This window comes from Scophthalmus maximus, chromosome 13 (genome assembly GCF_022379125.1).
Source record: "Scophthalmus maximus strain ysfricsl-2021 chromosome 13, ASM2237912v1, whole genome shotgun sequence".
Lineage (NCBI taxonomy): Eukaryota > Metazoa > Chordata > Actinopteri > Pleuronectiformes > Scophthalmidae > Scophthalmus > Scophthalmus maximus.
In genome coordinates this window covers 9,347,222-9,366,689 of record NC_061527.1, presented here as the reverse complement: position 1 = coordinate 9,366,689, position 19,468 = coordinate 9,347,222, and the positions used below count along the sequence as shown (strand labels likewise).

Here is a 19,468-nt window from a genome sequence, read left to right as displayed (position 1 = left end):
CTTGGACCATGGTCGATCAAGTTTATTTCCCAACAATAAAGTCTTATAGGTAGGGAAGAGTATAAGGGCCAGGCATAAGAAAAAAAATTAGGGGCAAGATTTTATTTATTTCACATTTCGAGAATAAAGTCACGCAAACACCTGTTGTCCCGCATCGTTTTTTTCCAGATTCAGCTGTCAATAATAATAATATCGCATTTTTACAACTTGGTTAGCAGCTATCGTTAGCGAGCAAAAATATAAACATCCGATTGTTTGGTGCTGCTGAAAAATGCTTCGGGGTCACAATTTTCAATTTATTATTCTCGAAATAGTATTTCAACTTTTTTCTCGAAATATACGTAACAAAAAATCTTCCCCCTCATTTTTCTTTTCCTTATGCCTGGCCCTAATACTCTCCCGTATATAGGAATAGAACAATTGCAAATACACAGAAGATTATGTATTTTTGCAACATTTGATTTATTTTCAACAATAACAAAGTCATCTCACAGAGACTACTTTGAATCACACAAAGCAAATAAATATTTATAGGACCATAATAGAATTAAGGACATAAACAACCGATACAAAATTATTTACAACACTTTGAATAGTGCAAAACCGCACAGACACTGCCCTCAATGAAATTCGTGCATTGAGCCCATGAGGAGAGTGGATGTGTGTTGCCCCCTGGTGGGGGGATATAAGAACTGACAGTACTCAATATGGCATGATGACAATAAACCTTAAAAAATTATTATTGATGCGACTCGTGTAACGGGATGTAGTGAAAGCACACCCACCCTGCTACACCTCGGCAAGAAGACCATCCACAACAAGGGTGGTGTAAAATCATTGAAATGTGGTGCAGATATGCATTTTAGTCATTAAAGCGGGGGGGGGGGGGGGGGATTTGACTAGTTAAGTCAAATCTCAATGAAATAAAGTGTTTGTTTCTCAAAGAGACATTTGGGAAAACCACCAAAGCCTACAGCATGTGACATGGCAAAGGAAAAGATGAGGACTTAAAAGCACTTGGCAGGTACTGCCCACCACCCCTGAGTGAAAACTATTTTTAAAAAAAAAGGTCTTAGCACCGTCAGATACCACAGAACGCCAGCTTCGCCTTTTCTTCTCCATCCGAACACGGTGTCATGAGTTGTGACAGGCACAACACATTAGTTTAAAGTGCGCTCGCTCGCTTGAGCCGTTTCCTTTCACTTGTTTTGTTATTTTTCATCATTGTTTCTTCATAATCAATTTCAACATTGAGCTCCACTTAAAAACCAGCACACAGAAAAATTACACTTTGCCATGCATAATAATCATTTGTTGCATATTGAAATTTTCTTTTCAGGGACCACTCACTTTTTTGCTGATGAAAACTTTACAGCAAGTGTCAAGTCAGTCAAGTGTCGATATTGCAGACACGCGTGAACGTTAGAAATAAATAATCGGTGCTACTTTTAAATAACCTGAAAACTCGAGAAATGCCACTTGGTCTTCAAGAGGCCGTAACACACGACGTGGTTGTTTCGTCCTGGTAAGACAGTACACAAACAGACACCTCAAGTCTACGTTTAAAGACCAATGTCATAGAAAAGTCGTACACAAAAACACAAACACGTTGCATCTGAGACGACCTCCTCGTGGCCTACTGTAGTAAATATTTGTGCATTGATGATGCGTTCGTCCAGCGGAGACTGGACAAAGAAGAACCTCTCAGCATTGATCATTAAATACATTTAAATCATGCCAAAGATGAGGAAAGTAATACTGCAATCATTGCTGATTGGTGAAAGAGAGAAAGGAGAAGACCATCAGGAAGAGCATCAGGCCTCCGCGGGCTGATCTGAATGAGCCATTTCAGCCATCATCATTTCAACCCACAGCTGATAAATGACCATAAGAGCCATTTGCAGGGGAGAGGTACCGAAAGGTCACTGAATTCCAACAGAGAGACGGGTTCATTATAACTGCCGATAGACGGAAGGGTTAATAAGAAACAGAAAATCAAGTCATCTCCCTGTGCACTCATGCAATAGTTGTGTGCATCTTTGGCTACGCATAGCACTACGTCTCCTTTGTTGAGGTGCAAAACTAGAGCAACACAACAGGCTTATGCTGACTGGTATAGCCCTGTTCAGACTGCATGCTCAGGGAGGAGGGGACCACGGTGTATAGCACAAGTTCACAGATCTGGAACAGCTGCAGTCACGAACGTGCCACCTCGACTTGGCATCGCGCGGCACCTCGCTGAACTGCAACCGCTCGGCTTTGGTTTGAATGATGGACACGCTGCAGCCAGGCAGCGTGCGCATGCGTTTGGGCTCAGCCCTGTGAGACTCAAGTTGTGGCATGTCCTTTGTTTTTCTACTGCACCAGGAGGAAGTTATAGCCCTTCAACTTATCAAGTTGTGTCTGAAATTGCACAGGTCGGCCACTCTTCCTCGAGCACGGGCCACATTGGAGTAGTCCCAGTACATTTGCGTTCTCCCGCTGGGTCCCTGCTGAGGAGAGGCCGAAATAATCCTCCAGTCAAGAGTCAACCAATCTCTCCTTCAGTCAGCGAGTGTTATGTGTCTTGGCGGTACCTAGAAGAAAACGAAAACGAAAAAAAAAACAGTTGAGTGACAAATCAACTGTAAACTAAATACACACCTAACAATCGGCAGGTAGTTATGTAACTCTGGAACAAGGCTACACCTTTTACAGGTATTCATTTCCCCCAGTTTCCTTCCAGACTACAGAGTCAATTACGTAATAGAGCAAAAGGAATATTACTTTAATTATTAATCGTAGGTCTGCAAATAAATTTAACAACAATTCCTGCTTTTTTTGCAGCTCTCCTGTTAAAAATCAAACCTCATAACCACTTTTACACTAAAAAATGGATGTGCATGTTGCACTCTTCTGGTTCCTCAAAACATTTCTAATTACATGTCAGGATGATTGACAGCACCTATAAAAAGCACACTATTCTTTTGTTTGTGAAAGCCAACCTCTTCTAGTTTGTTTTTAATGGTACGGTGGAGCTGTGGGGCAGCATTTCTGGTAAATACTATATGAACTGCCAACTCCAACATTTTATTCTCTTTAACAAGCGCTTCATTAAACTGGGTGTTTTATCCGAGATTGTGGTCAGAGAACAGAGAAGAATAAAAGAGAAATATGCCTCACCGGCTCTGTAAAGTGAACTCAGGTAAAGCTCCGAGGGACGTCAGCTGTTCCTCCAGAGCCACGATACGCAAACCAATGTAGCCTGAAGACAGCAGCAGCAGTACAACTCTGAAATATACAAAACACAAGACAAGTCACATTTATTGCCCTTTTTCGTATGATGACAAAGCTTATTAATATCAGCTTAGAGCAGCTAAATATCTGATTAACACCTTTACCTTTTATGGACCTTTTACTGCCGGCTAACACTGCATGTCACACCTTATCAATGAACTGCACTGCCAATAAAGTTTACAGCCCTCCGGCTGGAGGCCAACTTATTGTAAATGTATAAAAATGCCTTTCGCTTAATTTTATTGGGTGAAAGTAATACAATTCTGAGGGAAGGTTGGTAATCTTCTTATGTTAAACTTGGAAACTTTGGCAATTTTCTATTAAGGAATGAAACCCAGCAAGATCACGTATTGAGTAACTACCAGTACTGGTTTGTGAAATTCCTAGCCTTTTCCTGGAAAGAGCGTGACCGAGCGAGAAGCCGATTCAGATCAGCACGCAGGAAGATAAGGCGCTGGATCATACGATGAAGAAAAAAAGACTAGATGAAGGAGGTGCTACTCACAAAATCAAGTAGATGAAGAGTAGAGTGTTGAGGGTGCTGGCCTCTCTCTGAACCAGCAGGGACTTGGCCTTTTCCGTCACATTCCAAACCCACGATCCACCTGAACCGGGAAAAGAAATGGAAACGTAGTATGAATATCAGAGTGAGTTTTTACCGACAGAGCAAACACATACCACTTTATACCAGAGTCACCAAGTACCTAAAGATTTCCAGAATTTAGCTGGTTATTAATGTTAAATGGCAACCCCGTGTGTGTGTGTGTGGGAGCGTGCGTGCGTGCGTGTTACCTGACACTGACAGCTCCTCTGAAGATGAACTATCAGTCTGTTGTATGTGCCTGCTCCTGAATGCAGGGACATTTCCATTAGGCACAGCCTCTGCAGAAGAAGAGACGCACCAAAACAAAATTAGATTATATTCATGGCTGCTGTCAGTTGAGAGAACAACTCATTTCTCTAGGTACATGTCACGTTTAATATTGCTGCTGAACATGTAGATATAACAAAGGATTGAGGACATCGGTGTTGACCTCTCACCTCTAAATGGCTCATGCAGAGGCTGCTCAGGTAAAGAATGAGACTCGGAGCCATCGAACTGGTCGAAGCTGTCGTCCAAGCTGGACTGGCTGGAGTTCTGTCCAGAGACAAAAGGAACATTTTCTAACTGAGTCAAATAAAATTTGTTTAGACAAAAGGCAAACAAATTTGAACCCTCGATTCAAGCATATCTTCAAGATAGAGTACAGGTCGCTTACCACAAGTTTGCTCTTATCAAAGCTGGTCTCGGCTGAGGAGAAGATCGGGCTACTATTTGTGCTCCCAACCTGTAACAGAATTATTTAGACCATGAGTATCCAAATTTAATTTTACCAAAGTTATACTTTACATGACGTCATTGTTATTATTATCCTGATATTTTTCATAAATTGATTGTATAATCTGTATGCTCTGAAACTGTGCATTTAGGTAAAATATGAATGAGATTTAACAGAGTTACAACATCATTGTGTGATTGGCACGTATTATTTTGGTTTACAACATTCTCATCATTTTCAGTAGTTTTGAACCTTTCAGAACCTTGTGTCCATCATTTGAACAGAACCACTCACCTCTATCTGAGGACAGACTGAACGCAGCAGCTGATAACAAGATTCTCTGTTCCGCAGTGACACAAACAGGTACTGAACAATAAGAGGAAAAAGAACAGAAAAACAAAAAGGGAATATTAGCTCCGCTATGTGGTTGAGTGAGGCCCAAGAGTGTTATTTAATGGCTGTGTGAGGCTGGACGTGAGAGACCTACCTTGTCTCCATCTGTAGTGCGGATCGACAAGGCGTTGGGCACCAGCAGAGCGGTGTTCTGCTTCTTCACTATGCAAATGCAGGAAACTGGAATCACTACCTGCAAGAGGCACATGCAGAAAATGTCGAACTTAGAAACCAGTTGGATCAAACATTAGGCCACAAGGGGATGAAGGGACGCGGCTGAGGCTGTTTACCTTAGTGTCCTTGAGTAAGACTGAGGAGTAGAAACAGGCATGGGTGTCCGTGACGTACAGCCGACCATGGTAGGGCACTTCCTTTTGCAGGGCACAGATGTATGCTGGGAGAGGAGGGGACCACTTAGTGAAGGAATGAATGATCCGTATAAAACTAAGGCATTGATTTAGTTTCTCACTTTTGTTTACCTACCATGTAACAAGTCTTCACTCTCAGGAATGTGTGGAAACAACTTGTGGAATGTCTTGTTGTGCTTTATGAAACTCTAAAAAAAACAATACAAATGGATGAACATTAAATTTTAGATGATGCAATTTTTTTGGCAATTCAAAAATAACAGGCTTTCTTGGCTCAAGAGCAACGTTCAATAAATGCTCTCGTCTAATTTGAGGCCACACACCCATTCACAGTACCACACAGGTCTGCAATCCATTTCTTCAAACGTTAAAATCAAACGTTACAGTGAACTTACACTTAGTGTGCTTGTGCCTTCCGTCTTCTCGAAGCCTCTGTTGTCAACATCGAACGTCTGTGATCTGCAGAGACAAGAAGGCAGAGCCGTCTGTTTAAAAGAAGTCTGTGGTTTCAGGGGGGTAGTGTTAATGTGAGGTGACACGGAGACAACATGATTGCACGCTTCAGTGTGGTTGATGATACGCATATTCATCACTGTCATGTGGTAAAACTCGAATCAGCTTCAGTTACTTGAGAAAATAGTTGAATGTTAAAGTAAATGGAAATGTTTTGCAAAACGTATCAGTCAGTGGTCTGCGGATGGAACAGCCTGACATAACCTGAGGTTAAATACTGATTTGTACGTTAATAACCATGGCAACGGTTGAAGCTTCAAAGCAGCCAGGCCAGCCCAGCGTATCATACCTGTCTGACCCTAAAAACTAATTAATATGGAGTTGTGATGTATTTTAACCAAAAAATGTATATATCTTAAGTTCTGGCACTACGGGTCCTATTGTCCCACAATCTTTTTATTTTGCACAAGGTGTCTACATCGCAATGATTTTGACAGGACACAATTAATGTTCCATATCTCCATATCAGCTCTGTATTTATTTTGCAATCAGGTTTTCGCTGAAATCCGTGGCAGTTGTCTTGAGTGGGAGCCAGAATCCACTCAAGTGACGAGGAACACAATCCACAATGCCCATTTTTGAAAATACTGTTCAAAAAATGAATGTATGCTGAAAATAGCTGGGTGTTCACGCCGACACGTAGGCAGCAACAGGGACGAAGAGAGCTCTCTTCACCCGGGCAAATATCACCAATCTGTTCCACACATCATGTGAGGAAACAGTAAGCCTACAGCGGCTGTGCAGTCATGTGCGTGTGTCACGACTGAACAACAGCTGAGAGCCAGGTCGGGTCTTGTGATACATATTCAGAATAGATGCCAGTCTCCGCTACAACCTACGTGTTTTTAAGTGATTTGAGAGAGGAAAAAGTCAGAAGTATTGTATTATGTGTTAAATGCATGTATTATGTATTCAATCTTAAGGGCTTTATTTTTTTATTTTAATTATTTTTATCCGCAACTCTTTAAACATCTTGATATATTGTCTTCCTACCTGATGGCCACTTGCCTGGTGAGGGTTTTGTGCTGTTGCTGGATCTCGAGCTGGGCCGCCTCTAGGCTCAAGGCTTTCCTGGACTCCGCCTTCTTGATGCTGCCATTGCTGGAGCTACTCCTGCTTTTCTTCACTTTGTCTGGCAGCTTGCCGCCACTGCTCTCCACTGGGTAGCTACTGATCATGGAGAGAAACATAAGAAGAAAAAAAGGAATGGATTTAGCAACATGCAAAATAGTTTTCTTACTGGAGAACCTCTTTTCATTTGCTTATGCAAATGTGTCACTGCAGGGACATCACGTAACAAAGCACAAGTATAAGCAGTTTCATTACTATGTGAATATTAAAAGTCACAATCAAAACACCTGAAAACACAGTGACACTCTTCATCTCTATCAAAACATATGCAATAAAGTACAGAGTACATATCCAACCCACAGGCTTTTCACAGTGAACCAACAACTCAACCATAGATGGTTAACACAAGACCTGAACAGGCTGATGATGACAACATATTACAATAAAGCCAGAGTTGTTTAGGGTAAGAAATCAACAACAACCACCCAGCAAATGCCCCTGAGAGAGTTTGAGTTTAGTCTCCACCTAAGTTAATAAAAAAGAACCAACTACTAGAGACAAACAACAACAACAACGACAGTCTTACCTGGTAAATTTAAATCTCTTAGACGAACGTAAGCTCATATACCTACTGACAGTAGGCATTTCCTTTCCGTAATGAGAAAAAAAACCTAAACTAAAAACTACACACTATCTTCATGCCATAAAAGCTGAGAAGTTAAAAATGTAATTAAAAAACATGAAAACAACATCCGTAAAACGTTATGTTCCAAATGTGTGGTGGTAGATGAGTTTTAGGTCTAGTTCAAGTCAGCGGTCCGTCGCATGATGTTGCAACACAAAAACACCGTTGCTGTATGAATGCGCTGGTAAATGAGGAAGTCACTTTGTGTTGAGAATGGTGTGACACTCCGTAGTGGGTGACGTCAAACTTAACCACTCCCCCAGAGCCAAACGAGCATGAAAGACACGCACACGAGTGCAACTCAAGCACAGGCATGTTTAAGAGAACAAGGCTTGACACAAAATCTTCCACTGAAACATTATTAATTTCAAAATCCTGTCTTGTTGAGATTTGTTCTGGTTGTGTTAAAGCAGGATCAGAGACTTTTTTCTTTTCTTTAAACAGCTCTCTGTTTGAGAGAGAAAGTAAAGCAGTAGTGAGGAGCTCAGACTCGCCCATCTAGGAGTGGTACATTATCCACGTCTCCCTTCAGGCAATAATCTAACCTGGAACATGGAAGAAAAACAAACAGAACCGTAAAAGTCCTTCGGTTAACTCAGTCTCAGTGTGTGAAGAAGAGTTCTGGTAAAAAGTCTGACACATGTGACATGGATTATCACACAAAAATAAACATTAAGTCCTGGATGAAATCTGCAATGTTCAGAATGGATTCGTGAAGTAGGAGTTTCACCACATCGTCACGAGTAATGGGGTAAAGGTCAGTAAAGAAAAGAAGATCACGAAATGCAGTCTAACCTAGATGCTTACCCTGTACACTTAATAGTAACCGGCAACAAAAAAACATTCAAAAGATGTCTTCCTGTTGGTGTAATGGGATCTATTCCTGAGTCATTAAAGTCATTAAGGTTTATTTACCGTGTTAAGTAAACTAACTAACAGCTAGTAAAAGTGAGCCACTGTGGCTGGTGTTGTGAGAAAACTTTCACAATAAAAGCTTGTTGACAAAGTGTGTTCCTGTGTGCTCACCTGACCCATCTCCAGGGAGGTTAAACCAACCAGACTATATTGGCAGTATTCAAAGGTTATGAGCGGTTTGAATTTCTCAACAACTTCCTGTCTTTGCTCAAGACTAACATTAACCATTAACAAGATCACGTTGAACCCGCGTCCTATACAAACTTGCCCCAAGCGCTCTCGGATGTGCACTGCATTCACAAATAAACTCCATAAACCTTGAGTCAAGGGTTGGAATTTTCCCTCGCATGTTGGAAGTTTACAAAATTGATATTACTTTCTGATATCATCACTGTAAAGTCCCTGCACTACTGTGAAGACAGACCCGAGGAAAATGTATCTGTACTCTCATTCACGTCTTTGCAGTTAATGTCAGTACAAACAAAGTCTGGTAGTCACTCGTCAAATTCTGCTGTGTATAATGTTTACTGCAGAGGTTACGGGAAATATTGTCACTGTCATGGTAACCCCCAGAGGCAGACAAAAAAATCCCCACAATAACACGCGTTTGTGTGGAAACTACATTTCATGCTATGATTATCAAGCCTGTTTTAATCAAGACAGTGATGAAGTGAAGTCTGCCTAATAGCCTTGAAAGTTTTTCAAGGCCATGACATCTGGTCAGGTGCATGACAGTAACCACAGTAAAATGAAAGTCAACAGATGGTTGCGTCATGGGTGAAAAAAAAATTCATGACCCAAACCGATGTACTCCATAAAAGTGGTAGTTCTTAATGACTGTTCCACAGTTGCGAAGCAGGAGGGGGCCTACCTGGAATGGGCGTAGTATTAAGTCAGACAGAGACCTTGAACCCTGACCAACTTTCCTAATTGCGCCACTATGTTGTATGGCAGGACACGAAAAAAGACATCGGTGCTAGTTTCACCGCCACCATAAAATTCTGTGCGGTAACGGATTCAAACGGATGTTCTATTTATCTGGTCTCGCTACGAAGGACAATTTGTCTCAGGGGACGGGAACTACAGCACACAAAAAAGCAAAGTCACATGATGACATGTACTGTGAAAGAGAGATTACTGAAACGCATGACCGTTTAATCACTTTCTTCATCTGCATTTGTTCTAGTATAAGTTTAGGAGAGCAGTCAAATCACTTTATCGCAGAGACTTGATGGTCATTAGCTGCGAACGATGTGACCATAAATGACTCCTGGGTTTAAAGAAGATCTGTTGAGAAAACAACAACCAAATGTTTGGTTGACCATGAAACACTTAATTCGAAGCACAGCTTGGTGAAAAAAAACAACCATGTGGCCAGTGCTGTTGTTTCTCGAAGACAGTTCACATCAGACACTGTTTACATTAGCCCGACCTACCTCCCCAGATCCTCAGAATGATGACACTCAGCCACAGAAGCTTGTCGGTTCAACAAGCCTTTCCCTTTCTCCATGGCCCCAAAAAACTTCCCTCCGCGCCTTCTGCAATCGCCGTCGTTGAGGCAGCTGAATCACAGAGTGAGGCAGCAAAAGCTTTGCACTTCAGACCTCGAGCGTTCACAGGGTGTAAAGGTCTGTTTCACTGCAACGTTTCAAGGCGTCAATAAGCTCACCGTGAAGACGGAGCCAGAGATACACAGCAGGAAGGTAGGACAAGAAAGAACAGAGTGAAAAGAGTAAAGAAAGAACTCCCAACATGCCCTCCCAGGCTTTGTCCTCTTTGGAGGTGGGTTGTCGTGGAAACGGGTAACAATGGAAAGTAGATGGTTGAAATGTGGAGGGAGTTGGGAAAAACCATTGCCAGGCCGTTCTCCGTGTAAAAGGCCCAACAACGGCTTTCAACAGCCTGTTCTCAATGACAATAAGGGATGGCTTCAAACGCAGTCAGAGTGATCAGTCTGTATCACAATAGTGAATTGGTCAATCACAAATGAGGACATTTGTGTTTGACTGGAAAGAAGGAAAAGAGGCCGATGACACAACCACCCAGGAAACTCAATCACACAGCTCACGTCCAACTGCACTTGTGACATCAGTCCTAATTTAGCCACCACGGCTCACTCTATACCGCCGTGTTTTCAATGTAAACCTCTTGGCGTCGAGCACCAGGACGAGTAGTGTGTTATAAATAGGCTTTGCCACAATCAAAACAGCACAGGTTTGATCCTTGCTACAGTCATGTGGCCTCTCAGGGTTCTTGTGCCCCCGATAGCGGAACTTCTGACAGTTAAGGGGACGCATTCTTACCAAAAATATAAAATGTGAGTGTTGGATTGCAGTCCATCTGATGATACCAAAAGTTCAGCAGGGAAATGGGCCCCTGCTTTATCCTTAAACACTGATACTCCTCATTGTACAAAGTTACTTCGAATCTCTTTACATAAAGTACAAAAGTTCCACAACCATCATTTTAAATCAAGCATTTTTAAAAAGCTGACATTTAAGAGGTTGTCCTAGAGGTTTGTGACTTGGGCCAGTTAGATATTACTTAATCTATAATGCAAACTGTCCGATTTGCATCATAATGCTGCCAAGAGGGAAAAATGACGATACATATTCATGTTGCACAACAAATTGAACCAACAATGCCCGTGTACATATACTGTAAGAGATTTTCCTGAGAAATTCCAACTTGCATTTCTCACGTCCCATTTTATTTACAGATAAGACTTACACAACGCTTGTCATGAGGTGCAAGGGCACTTCTCATAATGCACATCTTTGATACAGAGAGATCAGAGTACACTTCTACTTAAAATACTCTTCCTATCACCACAGTGAACTCTGCCGCTGAAGTATGACCATTCAAAAACGGTTGCCGACAGCTTAATGGAATATTTAGGATTTGTGGTGCTAAGAATTAACCGAATTGTTGCTGTTGAATGTTGAAGTGGAAGTGTAAACATGCTGAATTACATACATTACAACGCAAGGGAGATTTAGGGCCTTCTAAGATATAAACAGGGCAGCATATATAGCGCTCTTATAGACCACTCAAATCGCTTTCACACATTCATACAGCGCTGCTATTTACCGCGCATTTTTCTGCGCGGCAAGTTAGGGTTAAGTGTCTTGCCCAAGGACACAACGGCATGTGGACTGGCGGAAGCTGGGATCGAACCGCCATATATATATATATATATATATATATATATATACATACATACATACATACACTTTTCTCCACAATGATGATACTGTTACAAGTTTAATCAGCAAACTGAACATTAAATCTACACTGGGTTCATAAAAGATGACTCAATTCATTCATCAGTATTATGACAAAAGTACTCGGATGATCCCAGGAGTTGCGGCTGCTGACGTGTTGCTGCTGCTGCTGACGTCAGCTCAACGCCTGTTGGTCAGCAGCTCTAGTGCCCCTAAGGTAAGACTGCCTCTATCAAAGCTTTCCCACAACAAATGCAGCTGCTGTAAAAAGACAACTTTTACATCCATGAAATCTCAGAGATTAGTTGAAAATTAGCAGAAAAAAAACAGTGGGAGAGCACCATCTTCTGGGGAGCTGTGGATAATTTTTGTCACATGATCTGCTGATTTCTCATTGTCCAATCAACAACTGTTATCCAAAGCTTACTAACATCTTCGACAAAATGTCCTGTTTAAGTGTGTATATGCAATGTGTCTTAGACCGTTTTTGCTGTAAAGCACACAATGGAAATATTGATAATTAATTCAAATGTAAATTAATATATCCCAGAAATGTCTGTGTGGTTTATGCCACTACTGTTTTTTCAAAAAGGGTGTCTATTGTGGCCCTCGCCAGTATTGTGAACAATTATTTTGCTAATATTTTGTTGAAACAGATGTCTACTCTCCAATCAGCAAGACACAACCTCTCAGCTGAGAGCACAGACAGAGACAGACAGCTCAATTTTTGTTAGCAATTTTTTGAAGCAGAGGCTTGCGGTTTTTAAAAATGTACACTTATTTGATGTGTACATTTGGAGTTGCACCTTGCAGGAACTTTTCCCCTTAAATTATTCCCCCACGTTCAGATCTGCGCTTCTAATAGTCTCTGGAATCCAACCAATGGAAATGTGGAAATTTTATTCCTATGAGCTTCCAATAGAGCAGTCAGGGTGGGCAAGAAGAGCCAGTGGTCATGGCAAAAGAACATGCAGTCTGTGGTGTCCTGTCAGGGCTTAGTCTGCAGAACAACTGTATGTGCATGCATCTGTGTGTAAAAGTGCCAAGTGCAGTGGGTCTTGTGAGTCTGTTTGAGTGGGAAGTCATGCGGCCCTGTGCATGCAGCATCTCCCTCCACTTCCTCTGTGCTAACTGGGCACGAAGACAGAGAGGGCCTTTCTTTGAGCCAACTCAAGAGTACTTTCAGCAACCAGGCATGTGAGCAGGGGAGATGGGCGGGGTGGTGGCTGAAAGATTGCACCAGACTTTAAAAATCATTAAAAACTGAACGTAGGCTTCTGTACTATATACAAACAGGGATCGTATTTATTCTACAGTCACTGCAGTAATTTTTTTAGTTGTTGCTATTTTTTCCAGATACTCCAGCCTCCTGCATTTTACCTTGACACAGTGATGCCAAGGCTTTCCCATGGACTAGATTAAAATCCAGGTTACTATTTAAAAGGCTGACTTAACAAGTCTATGGACAGTGAGGCAACATTCTGTCAGCAAGGCGTCATACCCAACATGATCCTGCTCCTCAAAGCTGAGCTGAACCCTGACAAGCTTTAACTCACACTTTTCGATAAGCATCCTTAAAGCCTCATGTGTCTAGGTGGAATTCACCAGGCCACTGTGAATACGAAAAGGGGAAACCGCTCAGAAGAGTAACGTTTCTTTTTTTCTTGGCTCTGTGACAAACGCTGAGAAGTGGTCATTGGCACTAGCCTGACAGAGGCAACAGATAAGCCACACTGTGACCAGCTGGTTAGTGTGCAACCTTTCATTAAGAGATAAACAGTGCTGCAGATGTGGTTTTCCATCCTCTAACTTGGGCTTTCCCTCTGCGTCTGCAGCACTTCTCATAATTTAAACCTACATGGTTTGCACTGCCCACAGTGGCAGGGAAAGTCTGTCCTAGTAGCATCTTCCTGGAGCGAACAGGATGCCTGCAAAGCTGCCCCACCCAGCCTATTCCAGGCTTCTCCATCTCAGCAAACTTTGCAGCTAAACCAGGTTCTTCCCTACTTAAACAAGGCAATTCTGGTTTGACTGTGTGACCCGCAAAACTGTATGCACAGAGCGATTTATTATGAGCTAGCAAATAGACGTTCACTTTAAAGTGTGTTACTCTGCAACACATTTATTTAATTTGGCATTTTGCCCCATCACTGGCAAGATTTGAGTTCTTAAAAGGAGGAAAAGACCATAAGTGAAAGGGTAGGAAACGACTTTGGTCGGAGTCTTCGCTCACAGAGGCGTGACACTGCCACAACTCCCCTGAGTGTGTGTGCGCATGTTGTGGAAACAGATAATCGCCCCACATACCATACGCACCATGGCTATGCTGATAATCAGCAGGTTGTGTCCGATTGGCAGGGCACTTACTCCGCTTGCGTTGCCATCTATGGGGAGGACGGTGAAAGGCAACGCTCCCGAGGACGAGGAATACTGACAGTGAGCTACAGGAAGCATTTATATAACACCATGTACCACCTGTGGTGCATCCGAGAGCTAAAAATAGCCTTTTCTGAGAAATCATAGATGTGCTTGTCCCGTGTGTGACATGTGTGTCTGGGGTCCCCTCGTCTGTTCTGGATCTCAACTGGAATGGACCCTCCACGGTCAAGTCAGGTCAACTTTATTGTCAATTCCTGCAATATTGTTCCAGACATATGGGAGAATTGAAAAACTGTTTGTCTCGGACCCACGGTGCAATAGGACAAAACAAACAAACAAAACAAAAAAATAATTCAAGTAATATATACAATAAATTGATTGTAAATAGTGCAAAAGTAAGAGTAAGGCAAAATGGGATAGAAAAACCAAAGAAATTGAAAATGTGCAATAGAAAGGAAATACTGTACAGTATGTGCAATATACAGGACACTAAATAGAATAAATTGAAAATGTGCAATATAAGGGATATGGAGTACAGATTGAATGTAATACATGTACAGGGCACTGATTTGAAGTGACAAGTGTTTTCCTCGGAGTCAAGGTGGAAGTGATGCCGAGTGGACACGCATGGATGCAAAGGCAAGATTAAGAACCAACCAGATGGGAACTCTTCTTCGTGTAATGCTATTAATTAGAACTGCCTGGAAGTGAAAAGCCATCTAACTGACACACACACACAACATACATTACACAACACCATATAGGGCGAATGTGAGTCATCCATTATGTTCTTGGTAAATGAGCTCAATGATAAAACAAACAAAAAAGGGGATTACAGGTGAAACTCTGTCCACACAGACAGAACACAGGACATAACGGACTTGACAACCCACCTCCACGTTTATATGCATCACACGCAGAGGGACATGATACCACTGGAAATCATTTTCACCTGGGTCTGACATTGAACATTGTACGATTGTCAGGTCACCAGCAGCCTCGTGCCGACCACTTCGTGTTAAGAGTGTGTCAATGAGTGGGAGTGTCAGTGCTAGCAAGGTTGGCTAATGCTAAAGCCAATTTAAATGCCACGGTCTTCATCCTGACTAGCTTCTTAGCTACACGCTGTGTTCTCGCCGTACGTACATCTCGGCAAACCTATCTCGTGTTTGTAAAAATCAAATGCTCAGTCAAACGGGACGCTAAGGAAGGGGGGGGGGGGGGGGGGGGGGGGGGGGGGGGTGACACAGAAGAATCTTGCGGGGCAAATAAAAACGCGACCGGTTAGCTTCCACCCCGCCCGGTGATGCTCACCGGCAGATAGCGGTTCAAGCTAGCCACGCTCACTCCGCTCACCTCTCTCTCATGAAGTGCTTGATTCGGACGATGGCCTTCTCGTCGATCTTCCGGATGAAGGTTTTCAATCGCTCTCTCTTGTTTTCGAGCATTCTTCCTTCGTTCGGCCAGTGGCGGCGGTGGTGGTGGTGGTGGTGGTGGTCGGTTCGTGTCGCGGCGACGCTCCACGACAAACACCGCCGTCGGTCCTCTTCTTGTTGTGGCCTCCGCTCGCGCCACCTCCCCGCGTCGTCCACGGCTGTTTAGGATAATGAGCTTAAATCGGACCAAGTCAACCGGCCAATCGGCGTCGACGGCAACTCTGCGAGAAATGGTCATGTCAGACCGGTCCTCCAATCAGACCGGAGTAGTTGGCCCACACGGACCCGCCCATTACCAAATATGGAAGTTGGGCTGTCGCTTCATTGAGAGCCAAGTCGGTTGGGTGTGTGTGTTGTTATAGTGTCAGTGTGGCGCTTGTAATCAATAATTTACGTGCAATTTTAACACTGCACGTGTGAACAACATCAGGAACGGACCTTGAGGGTGAATAATGTAATACTCTTTATTCAGTACCATTCCATGTACAGTATATTTCCGTTAAATACATATATATTTATGCATATTTCATAATAATAATACTAATAATATGTATTATTTTCAACCCACTGCACAATCATTTTGCACTCTGTATATATGTACATAGCTTTTTGAAAACCGTTTGTTCCTGTATTTTTTATTGTATTTTTGCTACCCTGTGTGATACTGTTCTGCTGTGACAAGTGAATTTCCCCGAGCGTGATGAATAAACTTTTCTTTATAGGCTTTTAGACCACAATTGAATAATTCTATTGTTTTAAAAGGTGTTTTTCTTTGAGAAACAACAGAAGCTGGCAGCACCCGTTAAGTTAAAAGTGAAATGACTTTAGTCCATAGGCTTTGGTCTCATGAATCATAATAGGCATTGAAACACATGACCATTTGAAGTGAGTGGGAGGCCAGTGACTCAGAAGACAAGTCAGTTGCTCACTTTGTGGTGGCTTTTATTCTAATGCCACAGCATGAAACACTTCATTTTAGCCCATCGTCTCTCACCTCCAACCACTGCTGCGACGTCACACACCTCCTTCATGATCAGCAGACCAAGGCCACAAGGCTGTCAGCGAAGTCACATTGGTGTGTTACTTGTGACTGCTCAAAGGGTGTTTTTTTGTTTTGTTTGAATGGAATATGCTCTACAGAGTGGAGCTTATTGAGACAATATTTTTATTGTAAAAATTTGGGTTTGAGCTACCAGTTTCAGCAAATACTTGAAGCGTCCTTAAGGATTTTGTTTGGAGGAAATCTTTAACGCACTCTGACCTCTAGATCTCCATAAAAAATGAAAGATACAAAATGTGGATCATAGACTTTTTTGGTTTTTATGGCTGTAAATATTGTCTAACAATTGACTAATATTTTAGAAATTACATTCTTAGGGAAAATTACGATATTATTAGATTACAGTAATTGTCCAAATGGTATTCCTAATGTCATATTTGTATGTCATATCATGACAAATTAGTGAGTTACCATTAAATCACAGTTTCCTTTAATGTAAGTGCAGATTTCTCATCAGGAAAGTGGTTCATCAACCAACAGGCTTGGTGTAACAGTCTTTAGCAGCAGTTTAAAGAAATGCACACAAATCTTAGCATTTGAAAGCCCCCTCCCCCTTCACCAGGCAGCTCAGGCACCGCCATGCCACCAGGAACAGAAGAAGCAGTGTACTGCCACACGACACAGCAAACACACCACCCTCACACAATCTGGCCTACACGAGCCAGCACCCAGTCTCCCCTTCTGCCACCTCTGCCGGGAAACAAAGCAGATAGAGAAGAGGAAATCTCATTTCATGAAAGGAAGTTTGTGACGCAAACAGGAGGGGGTGTAAATGCAGTGTAGTCAATTACAGGTAGTTCTGTGTTGATGCATCGGTGACAATGCTGGATTAATAATTGGACAAAGTCGAGGACTTGGTTTGAGGTAATTTGACTGTCGGATGAGCAGTCACAGGCAATTTAGGTTTAGGTGTCTTGCCCAAGGACACAACGCCATGCAAACAAGGGGAAGCTGGGATCGAATCACCAACCTTCGGGGTTAGTGGACGATCGACTCTACGTCCTGAGCCACAGCCAAAATGAAAAAATGAAAACAAACAGTACAGTAAATTTACAGACAAATACTCAATCTGACAAATGTTGTATCTCTTGGCCATACAGACTTTATCAATAACCTGAAGTGAAAGTTTTTTGAATGTGTAAATTGTAATGGAGAAGGGGATCATGTAAAACAAAACATAATTGTGAAACGTCAATGTCAATATTACTGAGACTTTAAAATTACATCAACTTCAAATCACTGCGGAATAAAAACTCTATTTCCTAAACTGTTGGATAGAAGTCCTCAGTAAAATTCTCACAACCACAAAGATGGATGGATAGATAGTTAGATAGATAGATAGATAGATAGATAGATAGAGAGAGAGATAGAGAGATAGATAGATAAAGAATTCACATGAAATATTAATAATGGAAAAAGGGTAGTATGTGCAATTTTGCTATTATTGACTGTCTGAATCATGAGTTGTTAAACATCCGGGATGAAGTCCATATTTGTATTTTAAGTGATTTAAATGCAAATGACGTAGAAGTAATATTTAAAATGATAATATATGTATATGTATATGAATGTATGTATGTGTGGTGTCGCTGAATGTTTTGGTTTTGAATCTTGAATGTTTCATTATTGTTTACATGTGAAGTGTCTGAACTATTGATATAAAGTTAACGTTGTCACATTTCATTGATGGTTGTTTTGGTCCTTCATAAGCCGGTGAACAATGACCAGCTTTATGTTAAGATCATGGTGGGTGGGTAAAGGTGGGCAAAAGCCACTTAGGAAATTAACAATATTTAAAAAGAAGTTTGTCTCCTGTTCAACAAAACAAAAATGTATATTTATGCTTTCAGTTACATCCCGGGAAACCAGAGCCGGGCTGTTATCTCTGATGTTGCCAACCTCAGACATCTGTTTGATTTAAACTATATAGATAGATCATAGAGGTTAACACGCGTCTCTGCAAGTGAGAAAGGAAGATGCCCTTCGCTTCGAGGACTGGCCCTGCTGCCAAAGTTTCGCCAGAGAGATCCTTTTTTATTAGCTGCTGGTGTAAACACTCTGACCTTGGGAGGCTAGCAACACCTTGGTTATGAAAAAAACAACTGGCCATGACACACATGAGCTGCAGGCACGCACGTTACAGCACAGGTGGATAGAAGTGCTTATAAAGCAGGATTTAAAAAATGGCATCACAGGCTGTACACCTGGGTGGACTGAAGTAAGCAATATGTTAAGGCAGAATAATCCTTTATTTTTATAGGTACATGGGCAATTGGAATGTGATTGGGTCACTGTGGCTCAGGAGGTAGAGTTGGTTGTTCCTTAAGCCGAAGGTTGGCAGTTCGATCACAGCTTCCCCTAGTCCGCATGCTGTTGTGTCCTTGGGCAAGACACTTAACAGACTTGTCCTGTAAAGCGCTTTGAGTGGTCCATACAACTAGAAAAGTGCTATATAAATACAGTCCATTTAAATAAGAAGGATTTTTAACTCAAACCCTCTTTCAGCAGTACACATACACCATACATCCTGTTTGGAAAGAAGCTTTGTGTGAAGGGAATTCCAATGGAATCACAGTGTTGCCATGTCAACACACAACTGGCTGGCATTTTAAAATGTGAAAGAGAGATAGTCTGTTTGTCTCAGATAGAGAGCTTTTTGTGTCCTCACATGAAAAATTTCCACGATTGGCATGAGTAACACATCAGCTGGAGCTGAGGGAGACAAACTCCTGATATGAAGTTTTTACATGCAGTGATCCCCACAGAACTTTGTCTTTTGAGTTATCTACATAGGAAATTTTCTTGCAAATTTCTTGCAAAAAGTTTCAG

General features: G+C 41.9%; 1 protein-coding gene across 7 annotated transcripts; it reads right to left on the bottom strand.

Moving 5' to 3' along the window:
* Positions 1-443: 443 nt before the first annotated feature.
* On the bottom strand, positions 444-15,752 carry si:zfos-943e10.1 (GRAM domain-containing protein 2B). 7 transcript variants are annotated; one of them, XM_035647996.2, is made up of 13 exons: positions 15,500-15,752; positions 6,863-7,039; positions 5,752-5,815; positions 5,472-5,544; positions 5,279-5,382; positions 5,083-5,181; positions 4,890-4,961; positions 4,536-4,604; positions 4,318-4,414; positions 4,069-4,158; positions 3,782-3,881; positions 3,163-3,270; positions 444-2,576 (listed from the first exon to the last, which is right to left on the bottom strand). In XM_035647996.2, exons 1-13 carry the CDS (start codon positions 15,589-15,591, stop codon positions 2,558-2,560), a joined length of 1,164 nt encoding a protein of 387 aa, XP_035503889.1. In that variant the 5' UTR covers positions 15,592-15,752; the 3' UTR covers positions 444-2,557. The 7 variants fall into 7 exon arrangements, with proteins under 7 accessions (XP_035503889.1, XP_047192817.1, XP_047192816.1 ...); XM_047336861.1 differs by having other exon boundaries at positions 6,878-7,039; XM_047336860.1 differs by having other exon boundaries at positions 6,863-7,036.
* Positions 15,753-19,468: the final 3,716 nt, after the last annotated feature.